This window comes from Seriola lalandi, unplaced genomic scaffold, assembly GCF_002814215.2.
Source record: "Seriola lalandi dorsalis isolate HSWRI2012SDOR001 ecotype SW California unplaced genomic scaffold, Sedor1 jcf7180002054919, whole genome shotgun sequence".
Classification (NCBI taxonomy): domain Eukaryota; kingdom Metazoa; phylum Chordata; class Actinopteri; order Carangiformes; family Carangidae; genus Seriola; species Seriola lalandi.
Window position 1 is genome coordinate 98,613 of NW_019525471.1, and position 14,332 is coordinate 112,944.

Sequence of the window (14,332 nt, forward strand, 5' to 3'; positions counted from 1 at the left end):
TCCACTGGAAACACCTCCTCTCTGGGAACACATCCTCTCTCTCTCTCCATCAGAATCAAGGCAAAAAATAATCACACAAAATCTGTTCGTTTGTTTTCTTTTGTTGCAGTGCGTTGAGCTCTCAGGGCTACCGTAGAAAGTGGCACCAGAAAGAATAATCAAAACCATAATATTGATTAGAGGTACATTCAAGGTCTAGAATGTGAAAAAAGCTTCACATTTCACAAGTTGAATTGACTGGATACAATGCAAATAGAAGAATTTTTTAAAGATAATTTTTATTTTCTAATACCAGAGGGAGTTGTTCTGAGACATGCAGAAGAAAGCAACAATACTAAAACTGAAATTTAATCTCACTTGAGGATTATGTCACAATTGAAAGGAAATTGCTTTGGCTGAGAAATAAATTAAGGATTAAAAATTAGGCTCTTTCAGGATTTCCTGTTGAATCAGTGGGTCAAGCGAAACGATGTACACAGCATGGCGAGTTTGAATCCAGTTCACATGTTGCACGTTGTTCAACATTATGATGCAAGTTATTGGTCAGTGGTCGTCCGGAGGTCAGAGAGAGGATTTTATTACCTGGAGCTCGCTCATCCACGCAAGGTGCATTATAAACACAAAAATTCAGAAAAATGTTTTCGACAATTATTCTTGATCCTCTTGATATTCATGTCCACCAATTTAAAACACCATGTAAGTCATTTGTCCCTGCACTCAGGTAGGACCCATAGGTGAACCAGCAGCATGTGTACCTGTGTCCCTGACCTTTGTCGTCATGGAAACCATAATAAACATGTGGTTAATGTTATGGAACAGTCATGGTCTGGTTGGGTCTGAGCACAACAAAATGCTTGGTTAGGAAAAGGACAAGATTGTGGTTTGGATTTTTGGTTAGAGGAACTGCGTTGTCATAGTTACAGTAATAAACATGTAGTTAAGGTTGTGCAATGACCACGGATAACATGTTGACCGTCACCTTCACACGGGACCCGTCCATCCATTTCGACCCCCCCTGACCTTAATCGCTCCTTCACCTGCCTCCTCCCGTCATAATTACCACGGCCACTAGAGGTCGTCTCACTATAAAAAGTAACTGGGTTGTAACAAGCTGCTGGCACCTTCTTTGCAGTAGAAAAGACTTGAATAATTTGTTCAGTAAAACGACTCTGAAGCTCATTTAGTTTTTTCTTTGTTTTGCTTTTTTTTTTTTTTTTTTTTTTTTTTAAGTGAAGTGAACGCATCATCATTTTGAACGTGATGAAGTTAGGGTTCTGAGTTCTGTGTAAGTTCGGTCTGTGGATCGTTTTAACAGTTTTGTTCATTTCAGTATAAAAGCAGGCCTGTTTAGCATCCTTTCAAACTACTCTTATCGTTATCTCTGTTTCCTGTCACACTCCACTGTTCACTCCTGTATATGTGCCAAGATTTATAGGCTGAATAAGCAGTTATAGTATTTTACAGCAGTTACCGTTCAGCTCTAATACATCATGTTAGGAAAAAAAAATAAAAATGAAACTCGGTTAGTAGCCGCTGCTGCGTCAGATCCAGCCTATCTGGAGGCAGCTCCAACATTAATTGGTAGTAATTATAAAGCCCGTCTGAGATTGCACAAAGAAAGCTCACGGCAAAACAGGCCTGTTTTTCAGTGTGCGCTGCAAAGTAGTGTGGATGTAGATTAATGGGTCATTAACGGGGTTATTAAACAACTATTCATACGTTCGGGTCCAGTTACGAGCAAGGCCAGTGGTGAACGATTGATATGGAAATCTCAATCAAAGCTGTCACTCTATGTTAAGTAGGTGAAATTGGATCTGACAACATGTCAACCTCTTTGAGTCGCAGACAAGAGGATGATCCTTTCGCCGACACACATTGAAGCGTAGTACACAAAGAGGTACGGCTGTGATTGCAGTGTGTACAAACACTGGGCTCCATTTACTTTCTCTGTGTTCTCAACATGATTTAAAACGACTTATCCAAACTTCACAGGGTCGTCTAATGGGAGCTCTGAGGTTAACGCGAAGCCACGGCATTCGGGTCACATCGCCACATTTGCATGCTAGTGGCATGAGAGAAACCCCCACCACACTCACTTATTGGGGCCACATTATCACTTGCAATTCGGGATCAGTGTTTTCAAACAATGGCGCTCAGCATTCATACGTTGAGCGTTGAATGGAAACCATGTGCTGTGTGGGTTACTGATGGTCAAACTGGAGAAACGTGCTGACAGCTCTGGATGGCCTTGAGCTGCACATCAGCCCAGAATAACTCTGCCAGACTCGCAGCTCTATTTCGTTTGGTAGAAAAACCGTCTTTGTTGCCACTGTTGGCAGTAAGTCAATCGCATGTATTAAACTACCCCACAACGCTCGCCAGTCATCGATAGCCCTAAATGAGTGCATATGGTGTCTTGGCTTTGGGCGTCTTTTTGATCAGGTTGAGATTTTAATGGATTTTTCTTCGCCTCTGACAGACGAGGCTGGGGGCTTCTCAGCCGGGCTCGGGGCAGACTGCTAGAAGCCGGTGGGGTCATTTGAACCTTGTGGTTGCAGAGCAGAGTGCTGAGACACAAAGAGCCAACGCTGCGTTCACAAGTGTCCGACAGCGGGAGAGTCAGGAAGTCTGGCGACTGTAAACCCCACCCGAGCCCCACCCCCACCCCAACTCCCACCACCCATCGCACACACTCCAAGACGCGCCAGGCGGGCACTTCAGTGCACACAGACCTGCAGTACTACACTTGTGAGGACATTTGTGTTCACTTCCATTCATTCTCTTATGATGGTAACCATAACTGCTCCATTTATAAACCTTCACCCTACGTTTAAGACAAGATAATTCTAACCTTTAATCCAAATGTAAACAAACCAGCACATAACACAGAATGAACACAGCTAAACAGCAAAATCGGAATTAATATCCTTTCATTATTATTAGTGTTACATTTGTTTATTTACTATTTATTTTGAATTATGATCAAATGAGAAACGTTCATAACGGTTATTTTCCATCTGTAACTGAAGCTGTTTATTAATTTATGTGAATATACATCAAATTTACACACACACACACACACACACACACACACACACACACTCTCACTCTTAAACCTTTGAAAATCTGTTAACCCTCAAATTAGGGAATATTATACACATTCTTAGTTTTGCAAGCGTGTACATTTACATATTTGTGTATTCAGGTCTCGACTGACTAAGTGACTAACCTTCAGGTTACTGTCTGTAAACTCGAGCTAAATGCACAAATTTGCAAACCAGAGTTTACAGGTAGAAACTGAAACATCTTATCATTTCCAAAATGAAGCCTGGAAGAACGGATCTGAACATCTGCACTTACAACACAGTCTACAAGTTCAAACCTACACTATATTTTCAAACGCACTGTTAAAAGTGATATAATATTCCATAATGTCAGTGCTAACACTTGGCTGTAGGACTGGCCATGTATATTTGACGTCTTGATATAAATAATTTGAAAAATGGATGGAAGATCACCATTTTCTTTTTTTTTAAAATCTGACCTTAATTCAAAATATATAAATAATTTACAAATATTACTAATGTAACACTGTGCCTGAATATGCAGGCTTGCAGCGCATACTTTATAAAATCTGAAAGTTTTACAGCTACTATTTTTCAAGTGCACCTGTGTGACACATTTAATATTCCTTGTAAATAAGCAGGTAACTTTGTGCGGACTGGATTTTTTTTGTCCACAGACGGACAGTCCCCAGATGTGACTGATGTGTATTCGACAAACACCCACAATTCGATGAATACACACATAAAGCCTTACACTTTGTATTCGGTTTCAGTGCATTATAAGAAATAATTTGTTTATTCCATCGTTTTGCCACCAACACATCACAACAGTAAACATGGCTGCAAAAATGTGATATTACTACTTCTTTAAATGTTTTAATACACCTTGGCTGATGATAGGTAGCATATTTATCTGAATGAATTATTCTGACTACCGTGGCATTAAATTAGCATAAATAGTATAAACATGAAAGCAATGAAGCTACAATAATGATGATAATAATTTCTGATATGGATTTTCAAAGGGCTCCTGCCAGTTTGTTGGACAAAGAGATGCTAAATCCAGCCCAACTGTGTGGTGTTAAAGGCTTATAAGGATTTGCAATAGTGTATAGTTGCTGCTTTTACTTGTAAATGTGCTCAAAATTACATGAGTACTTATGATTATTACACTGAATCCTGCAATTGGAACTTTCTCTGTTACAAGCAAAAACAAGAGGGAAAACTTCACTTTAAAGCAGCCTTGTTAAAATGTGTTAGAATACACTGCTGCAAAAACCCTTAGTGAAAAAGTAAAAAAATTGTGTGTTATATACAAATTTCTTAATTCTTAAAGTCACTTTTTGTGTCTTTTGAATTATCACTTGATTTTTAAACATCAAAAATCAGTCTGTTTCTCTTTCTTTTCGTCTTTTTATTTCCAAATTTTAGACTTAACTTTTCCAAGAAATATTCCATCAGAGCAACAACTGCTCATTTCCCCTGCGAGGAATAATGAGATACAGTACAACGCTACATTCACAGCAAAGGTAGACAGGAATTTAGTGGAGAAAACAGCAGATTTGCAGGCAGACTAAGTGGTTGAGTGAACAGGTTAACAGCGACGGGGCCTTGAATGGCTGTGACAGGGAGAAAGCAGTGAGAGGCTCCAGCACTGAAGGGGGAAGTGACCCGGAAACGGTGTGTAAGTGCAGCTTGCTGGGCCCTTTAGGAGAAATCTCTCCAGAAGCACTGATGCAAGTCCACCTAAATACACATTTCTCTTATTTCTCTCTCTCCCTTTCTGCAGAGATGCATTACTCAGCGACGCTCATGTGCTCTCAAGAAAAACAGATAGTGACTGTGTTTTCCACCTGCAACAAAAATTCTGTCAGTTCTTAGGAAACACTTACTCCCTTTCTTCAAAATAAAAAAAAAAAAAAAGTCAGACCCTTTTTTCGGTCAGAGATGGATGTGACGGCACTAAGACTGTCAAGCTGCGTTACGTTATTATGGAAGCAGATTAACACCAGAGAGATGAATCAGCCAGTACTGTCACTGTGATGACTTCATTAGCTTTGACCTGAGCCACCTTATTGGTACTGTGTGTGTGTGTGTGTGTGTGTGTGTGTGTGTGTGTGTTTTTGTTTTGTTTTTTTGTTTCCCTGAAGAATCTTGGCTCAGATTTTCTTGTGTGGTGTGGAAATGCACATCTTGCTACACGCAGCTGATGATGTGTAAATTGATCAACAATAAGTGCTCAGTGTGTAGCTACATTTGCAGGAGCTCAGCCTGTCATTGATTGTCTTTCTACTATAAAGAAAAGTTTCTACCTCATTCTATACAAATTTCTTTTTTAAATTAGTCAAACTATTTTGTAACTTTGTTTTTGTTTATTATTTCCGCAATATACAAGAGATCCACAGTCCAGTAGGAGCAAAACAAAAAGTGATTTAAAATAAATGAATAATTGTAATAGCTGTACTTTTCTGTCGGTCAGACCTACTGAAAACACACTTAAACCAAGAAGCCATGTATATCTTCATCATTACCTTTTTGCGCTTAAGTCTCTTATGAAATGAAATGTTACCATGACTTTTTCAGTATCAGGCTGTAGGATTCAAATGATAAACTTCTAGTGTTTGATCTCAGTTAGTTGTGCATATGTTTAAATACGCTCCTGAAATCAGTTGTTTGTGGTGTAACAGGAATTATCACTTATACATGTTCATGTCGCACTAGAGAATAAGTCTGCTGCATGAAGTTGCCTTGCCTTTCAATCTTGATATATTAACCCAAAATCTAACATGTTTATGTTTTTAATGTTATATTTTAGTTTAGAGGAGAATCTCGCGTTGAAGTTCTTTTCTACGCCGCTTGAATCTGTGAGACTCTGCAAACATGAACCAAAGTGACATGATACAGTTTCGTATTTTTACTAGGTTCTGACATGAAGTGACGGCAATAAAGAAACAAACAAACAACCAGTGTCCGGGTTTGACCTGTGGTTCACCACAGATGACCTCCTGCTGTTTTAATACATCTGGTGCCATGTTTTTAGCAGAAACGCCAGCGGTATAAAAAAAATAAATAAAAAAAATACAAGAATTTTCACTTCGAACTGGCTCACATATTTTCAAATCAAATATTTTATTATAAGAATTATATTTGAAAATAATATTTTATAATCCCCTCAGTTTAGGGTTAAATTACTGTTTTCATTTTCTGCATTTTTACTCAAGTTAACAGCAGACTTTTACAGGGTCAATATTTCTAATAATTAATAATCCCAGTGACATTAATTTCAGTAAATAAACTAAATCAGTCTGAGCAAAACTACTTTATGAAGAAATGTTTCAACAGGAGTTCAGGCCTTTGATGAGCAGGAAAAGCCTGAGACTAGTTCACAAACTTTAAAGGTCTAAATGTGATTTCAAGAGACAAACTCTGCAGTGTGCAGTGATTTGACTTTTTAAAAACTCTTTAAAGTTCAGTTCAGGGTTTTTAGTGCAGCAAACGAACAGTAAACAATCAGACAGAAAGTCACTGACTGGGGAAAACTGTAAAGTTACAAGTTTGCAACGCAGATACGAAGAGAAGTGACAATTTAACACTTGGAGAGAGGAACCTGATGATAACGGCCGACACAGACAGGCTGAGGCAGCAGCTGCTCATGATGCAACTGCAGCTAAAGAGAATACATGAATAAATGAATGCAGGGAAGTGACCTGTTGATGGAAACGAGTTTCTGACTTCAAACTGAAATTAGATGAGTAATTAGACCCGACACGCTCTGTTCATTCGTTAGGAAGCATGTAAAGTAACCTGGAGCCATTTTCAAGCTTTTGAACATTAGAGTTGAAGAATTCTCCCTGACTTTAGCAGTGCAGAGGAAACAGCTCAACTTTAACCTTGTTACTGTGATGACAGAGATTCACACTTTCTAAAAGAACAAACTATAACTTATAACCTGGAAACAAATGCACCATAAGAATAATATGAAATAAATACACTGAAGAAAGATATATATATATATAAAAAAAAAAAAAAAAAAAGTCTTCTCTGGAAATCCCTTTTTTTTTCTAATCGCTGTCGTCCTGATATAATTCAGTTTAAAGTCAACACACTGCACAAATAATATTCCACTTTTTATTGCAAAATTGGTCATTTTCATGATATAATAACTGTATTCACAGTTCAACAGTCTGTCATATGAAAGATCAAGTGAAAACAAACAAAAGTGTTTAACAACAACAAAAATAAGGCCATATAAATACAAAGAAGTGTTGCTCCTCAGAAACTCTGAAATTTCAACACAAGAGCTGGAAAATAAAGTCAAAGTATTATTGCAGGGTAACGGAGTTAATGCAGCATGAACATACATTCAGTCAGATGACATTACTGCGCAAAGGAAAACTGCTCAGGAACTTTAATGCATGCACTTTCTTCTGACAATAAACTTTCTATTTAAAATATCCTAACCTTTGAAAATATAATAATAATAAAAATAATAATTAATAATAATATAAACCATTTGGGGAAGGAAAAAAGTGGCACATGCATGTTTTGGATTAGTTGATATGTTTACATCAAAGTTGGGAAAATTTCTATAAACTGAAAAAAAAAGACTTAAAAAAAAAAAGAAAGAAAAAAAAGTTGATAGTAAAATAAAAGTGACAGGCTCATGTAAAGCCAACCCTGGGGTGACTGTATGTCGGAGTGTCCACACAGATGAAACATCAGTCCGCCTCAAACAGGCCAAAATATTTGCCAGTGTTGGAGAAATAGATGTAAGGCGCAGCGTTTGCGGTCGGGTACATGACGGGGAAAGGCATTGGTAACAAACATCCGCCCAGCAGGCTGCTGTCCTTGTAAAAAGTCGGTAATTGCACGTTTTTCCCCGCCTCTGAGAAGTGCTCGGCGGCCAGCGGCCCCTCCATGTCCGTGGACAGCTGTCTCTTCAGCTTGTTGCGGCGGTTCTGAAACCAGATCTTCACCTGCGTCTCGGTGAGCTGCAGCGAGCTGGCGAGGCACGCTCTCTCCGAACTGCTCAGATACCGCTTCATGTCAAAAGTGGCCTCCAGCTGAAATATCTGTCTCTTGGAGAAGATGGTGCGCGTCTTCTTCTTCACCATGGCTTTGGTGTCAGTGGCCTCCTGCTGTTGTTGCTGTTGTTGTTGTTGTTGTTGCTGCTGCTCGGACGCGTCCTCAGCGCTGTGCGCACTTTGCGACCCGGGACAGGAGCCAGCGGTCAGCGGTGGGGTGTTTTCCCCGAGGTCCGCACGCTGGACTCTGGGCTTCACTGTGAACGAAGCGACAAAACGTGCTTTGATGCAGCGGTAAAGTCAGACACACTCCCCGGCCACTCCGTGCGCAGATACACACACATGTAAAGAGGCTGCACAATTATTCAGGTAATTAATTAAAAAAAAAAAAACGAAAACAACGACTTCCAGCACGAGACTTTCACCCTGACATTTTCAGAAAGTAATTTTGTTCGTTACCTTCACTCTGTTTTTTTTTTTTGTATATTTACACATCCGTCTACTTCTAACCATGTCTATCAGCTGAAACTGGATATTCCGTATAAAAATGTAACAGTCACTTTTAGATAAAGTACTTTGGAGAAAACAAAATGAATTTGCCACAGTTACCTGTCTCCTCTTGCCCGCTGTCATGTCTCCTCCGGACGTCCCACACCTCCTCATACCGCGCTTGAAAATCATTCTTACATCCACTGTCCCTCTGCGCCTTCGAAGCGCCAAAGTCTCCGCCGTCCCGCTGCTTCAGGTTGAGGATGTTGTCAATGGTGAAGGTCAAAGAAGCGCTCCGACTCGGGGCGTCCTCTTTGCTCATGTTCCCCGGCATTTCATCCGCTCCTCCGAGATTCCCGAAACACCGACGTCTCCGGACGCTCCGAGCACCATTGCTCCTCGGCTGCGACTAGCGCGCGGAGGAGCCGGCGCGACGCTCTTCAACGACCCGGAAGACTGCGGTTTAGCAGCTTTTGATTGGTGAGGTTGTGGGGCAGATGAGGGCGGGATGCAGATTTCCGTCTGGCTGCCATATTGTGGCTTTAAACAGTTTAATGTCACCAGAATTCACGTGTGTTTGCTCAATGCGGCGTAATACTGAGCAGATTCAAGACGTGACTCCTGTGGATCACAGTTTTTTTTTTTTTTTTTTTTAAAGCACAGCATCTTTCCCAGCACTGATGTTTATTTCTTTTCTTTTTTTTCTCTTTTTTTCTTTTTTAACTATGCCACATTCACATGCAGCTTGACCTCTCTGACTGGAGGCTTCAAGAGAATTATGGGACCTAAAAATGTTTCAGGGGCCACAGACGCTGGAAACTACTTTAATGCATTAACTTCTATTGTTTGTTTCTTGTGTCTGTTCAGCCTGTCGGCTGTTCTGAAGGACTATATCCACTATCTGTGGCCTATATCTTATCTGAATTAGTCTGTGAACATATCCTAACTTCGTCTGGTTCAGTTGTGCTTTTAAAGCTCACACACTCCCCTTCCTCAAATGTGCATGTAGCCTGCAGTAAACAGGCTTCATTTCATTGCTTTTACACGGGAATGCAAACGGTCACCATGCGATAAAGTTACCGTCAGTAAGAGACCACAAAATAACTTGTGCATAGATTTTATTCATACGTGAACATATCGGTGTACAAAAGTCTGTATTAAAATTCTCTTAAATTAAAAAAAAAAAAAAAAAAAAAAAAAAAAAAAAAAAAAGAAAAAAAAGAAAAGAAAAAAGTGTCAGATTATTGCTAATAACGTAGCCATGCTCACAGCTATCAAAAGTCACAAACACCAACATACATTTTCATTAGTGATTGAGTTTCTACACATTGTAGAGCTGTCCAATGAGACAGTGCATTATATTTATTATAAATTATGTGTATGGGCTCAAATAAGGGTCAAAAAGCCTTGAGAGCTTGGGAAATAATGTCGACAAAGAACCTGAAATCCTGTGACAAAAGTTTGTTCATGTGCGGAGAAGATTTCTAGTTGTGTTGCATAGTGAGGTTTAAAAGCAGAGGCAAAAGTAAATGTGTGTTCAAATGTAACTTAAAGATCGCACACAGTGTGGGAACTTCGAGTTTCACAGTTTTATGCTTTGATTCACTGAGATTTTCACAAGTGTTTTTTGCGTTGTGTAACCTCTCCATTGATATCGTTTGTCCGCTAATTTTATTTTAGCATTTTGCTCATTTTCTCCACAAATTGTTTCGTTTTTACATGTTACAAGTTTTTTTTCACAGGTTTACACAGGCTGATGTATACTCACAAATTTTGAAATTATCTCTGAACATAATTCCACAAAAAAAAAACATTATTGACCCTTAATTGCTCCCCATATGTACAGTATGTGGGTCACTCATACAATAGTGAAAAATCATCACAAAATAGAGCTAGATTTAAATCCTGTGTGATCTTGTGTGAAATGTCGGCCTGAGGAAAAGGATTGTGGGCAGCTTAAATACTCCAAAAATATCCATATTTATTAAATCTAGCAGTGAATCTTAAAAAATTACAAGTTTTTAAAAATTAACTGGGGGAGAAAAAGCACTGCTAATATGGAGAGGGTTTTAATTCGGCCTTCGCCCTCGATGAGTGATCCACCTTGATCTAAATCTGTCTGTTTCTTTTGGACTTTTTCTTGAAGCAACTTTAAGAAAAACATTTAAACACAGGAAGAGTTATCCTCAGTGCATTAGCAGAAGTTGTGACTTTACAGAACCTGAACTGGAGCTAAAATGAACATTTCTGCAGCGTCTTTTTATTTGTTTAATTGGTGTCCAAAGAGTCACAAGTCTGCTGGGCCGCTTTAGCTTCTCCTCCTTCCTCACAGTCACACCAGTCCGGTCATCTGTGGCGTCACAAACGACAGCGGATGAGTGAAGTGAGCAGTCAATGGATAGTTAATAGCATTAGAGAAGCCAACCACCGATGGCGACACTTGAGGCAAGCTGGTCAACGCCATGGGCGTGGCGATGTTCTCGCGATACAGCACGGGAACTCGGACGACCCTCTGCGCAGCATAGGGGACGCCGGCGCCGCTGGCCTCTATGTCCTCGGCGATCTGCCTCTTCCACTTGTTCCTGCGGTTTTGAAACCAGATCTTCACCTGGGTCTCTGTGAGCTGCAGCGAGGCCGCCAGCCCGGCTCGCTCTGCGCTGCTCAGGTAGCGTTTCAGGTCGAAGGTGGACTCGAGCTGGAAGACCTGACTGCGGCTGAACACGGTGCGGGTCTTCTTCTTTCGCGCCACTTTCGTGTCACCTGAGACGGGGAAGAGGGAGAGATTTTACTTAAAGTAACTGGATACAACTCTTGAAAGTGCAGCTTTGATTTGGGGGGGGCGGTAGGAGACATGAATGAATCTTCTGTCATGGTTTACCTTTGCCAACACCTGTGTTAATTTGTTTGTCAGCAGGATTACACAAAAAGTAATGAACCGATTTTCACCGAACTTGGTGGAGGGCCGGGACGTGGTCCAGGGAGGAACCCTTTAAATTTTGGGGCAGATCCGGATCATTTACTATGACTTTGAGATTTTTTTCTCTGGTGTCTGGTTTGCATGAAGTCTGCGCTCTGAGTGTCCTTATAGTTTTGTATTGGAATATTGACATATTGTGAAGTTTAGGGTAAATTTCAATGGGAGTAAAGTTAACTGAGAAACAGAAAAAATACTCAGATGGGAATGTTGGTTTTTGGTGAAATTCCTAAAAATTCAATGGTTTGATCATGTATTTATCAGAGGTCACGATATATATCTGTGTAACTTAACTGTAGATATTGAATATATAATCAATACAGTACGTTACATCCATGACTAATAGAGATTTTCGGTATTATAAGATGGCATCATTTGGTAGCAACATTTTTATTTAAAGAAAAAAAAAACAAAAAAACAAAAAGGTGCCCATGGCCGTTTTCTGTCACATGGACCCAGCAACTCTTCGCTACATCCCTGCTAGTTCATGTGAAGCTTGTGAAAACCGCTGATATATTGATTTTATACAGAGGACAAATTCATGGTTAGTATATAATCCAACAGCAAAGCTAATTTTCTACATCCTACTTCCAAAAGGGGGAAAAAAAAACAAGTCTGCATGCAGCCTGTCATCACGGCGGTAAGAAGGAGCGTTTCATGAGTGGGGAGCCTGCGCATGCCCGCTTGCGCTCCCCACAGAGCCCAGGGTGGGCTGTGTTTTTAAGATGTAGCGCGGGTCAGTTTACTTTGGCCTCACCTGGGTCACAGCTGTCCTCTCGAAAGAAGCAGGAGGAGCGCGCGTCGTCCTCTCTTTCATCCGTCAAACTATCTTCCCCCTTCTCCTCCGGTCCATCGTTCTCCTCCGCCCGCCCCGTTAAAGTCGGGGAGTCCCGGTCGCTGCTCGACTGAAGGTCTCTGTGTTCATCCGAGTCGCTGGCCTTCAGCTGTGGACCTTCGAGGAAAAACCGTGACAATAAGGGGAAACACAACCCACTTTAAATCATCCTACACACTGTTTGGACTTCACTGCGCTCGTGTCCAAAACTATAAGGACGTTGTTTCACTTGTGGACCGGTGGGAAACCATGCGCATTAATAATGCTCCATGTCCTTTTGAAGTTTATAAATAATCATCAGCGACACTGCTGCTCTATTTGAGGCACCAGAGTTAGATTGCTGTATCGTTGCCAAACACTGTTGGCTCGTCCGCGGCTGATAATTGGGTAGTTGGGGTGTTTTTACGCACGGACGCAGGACAGTGAGACGTGCTAGAGCCCACGTGTAGTCTCCACTTGTGGCCCGTTGAAGCACCAGAGAGAGATCATTTAGAGAAAGAAAATAGACTACTTCTGATCCGGGTGGTAATCTAGACTTTTACACGTGGCATTTGGTGCTTTTACGTGTGACGTAATTATTTATATCGTTATACATGAATGATACTTCTCCTTAGATCAGATGTAAGTGTTGTCATGAACCTGGTAAGCAGTTGTTAATCCTGATAATCCAGCCTATGAGCACTGTTATCTCATGCAGGCCACATTAAAACTTCAGTTGTACTAATTTGTGAAAATGTTGGAGTCCCGGAGCAAAACAAGTAAAACCGTTTACAGGTGGACACTCACTTCCTGAGCTGCCGTACACTGTATTTGGTGATGCCTTTCTCCAGTTCAGCGCCTCGCTGTCGTTCAAACGTCTGGTGTTCAGTCCCGGGCAGATCACCGGGCTGTGGACGGTAACTTTAAAGCCCGAGGTCTCCACCCGCTCCTCGGCTGAAGCCCCTCTGTCTGTGGTTCCCAGCAGATTCTCGATGTAAAAAGACGAACCTCTCGATGGAGGACCGAGCTTCGATGTCGGCGCTTTATTGTCCAGCATTTTAACCTTTTCTGTCCTATAAAAAAAAAAAAAAAAATCCCAGATCTGGATATTATAAAATCATTCCCGGGAATGTGTCTCGTTTCCAAACCAGGAGAGGCTTCTGCACCGTGTAAACCATCCCGACGCAATCCATCGGAGCACAGAGAGATCGAGCCTCAGTTGTCAGAGATCAAGACAAAAACAAATCTCTCTTTGGTTGGATCTATAATCAGGAAGCGAGGAGGAATTACTCAAGAAGAGGAGAAAAAAAAAAAACTCGAGACAGTCTCGTTGTTCAGAGCCTCGGTGGTAGACCGTGTCTGCCTTGAGGGACGCAGAGATGCTGTATTTAGGTCAGTTAGGGAGCAAAGCAAAGCAGAGATACAGTGTTGTCCTCAGGGCTGGAGATGCAGAGCGCTTCATGAGGAATGGCACAGTACCGCCTATTGGTTACATTTGTCCATGCACACTTTATATTTACTATGCAATCTGTCAGACGCTAAACTTAAATGCTCTTATTCTCTTGCGCCATAACGATCAAACACAAATGTATTTTCCTACGACTGTCTGATTACTCGCATAATAACAATGATGATAATTTTTTAAAATAATAATTTTATAATTATTAAATTATTATTAAAAAACAATAATACCAATAATTATTATTGGTATGTATTTATTTATATATGTATGTTTTTTTTAACACTCAATAGTTGAACAATACTAATTATGTTAAAGGTCAGGACTACATAGATGATTAAAGTTTTGAATGTAGGGGTCAATATTTAAGGGAGCCTGTTGTCTAATGTCTCTCCATATACACAGAAAAAATTATTTGATCGATGAGCCTATATTGTTCAAACATCCCCTCCGTTCACACGTTATAGTTAGCTGTAATATTTTTCACAAACTGGTTAAAAATGACCT

General features: G+C 40.5%; 2 protein-coding genes across 2 annotated transcripts; both read right to left on the minus strand.

Moving 5' to 3' along the window:
• Positions 1 to 7,179: 7,179 nt before the first annotated feature.
• On the minus strand, positions 7,180 to 9,007 carry LOC111673482 (uncharacterized). Its single transcript, XM_023431244.2, has 2 exons — positions 8,699 to 9,007; positions 7,180 to 8,346 (listed from the first exon to the last, which is right to left on the minus strand). The coding sequence occupies exons 1-2, from the start codon at positions 8,910 to 8,912 to the stop codon at positions 7,784 to 7,786; spliced, it is 777 nt and encodes a 258-aa protein (XP_023287012.1). The 5' UTR covers positions 8,913 to 9,007; the 3' UTR covers positions 7,180 to 7,783.
• A 676-nt stretch (positions 9,008 to 9,683) lies between these two features.
• On the minus strand, positions 9,684 to 13,757 carry LOC111673471 (homeobox protein HMX3-B-like). Its single transcript, XM_023431228.2, has 3 exons — positions 13,174 to 13,757; positions 12,310 to 12,504; positions 9,684 to 11,338 (listed from the first exon to the last, which is right to left on the minus strand). The coding sequence occupies exons 1-3, from the start codon at positions 13,421 to 13,423 to the stop codon at positions 10,911 to 10,913; spliced, it is 873 nt and encodes a 290-aa protein (XP_023286996.1). The 5' UTR covers positions 13,424 to 13,757; the 3' UTR covers positions 9,684 to 10,910.
• Between the last annotated feature and the right edge of the window lie 575 nt (positions 13,758 to 14,332).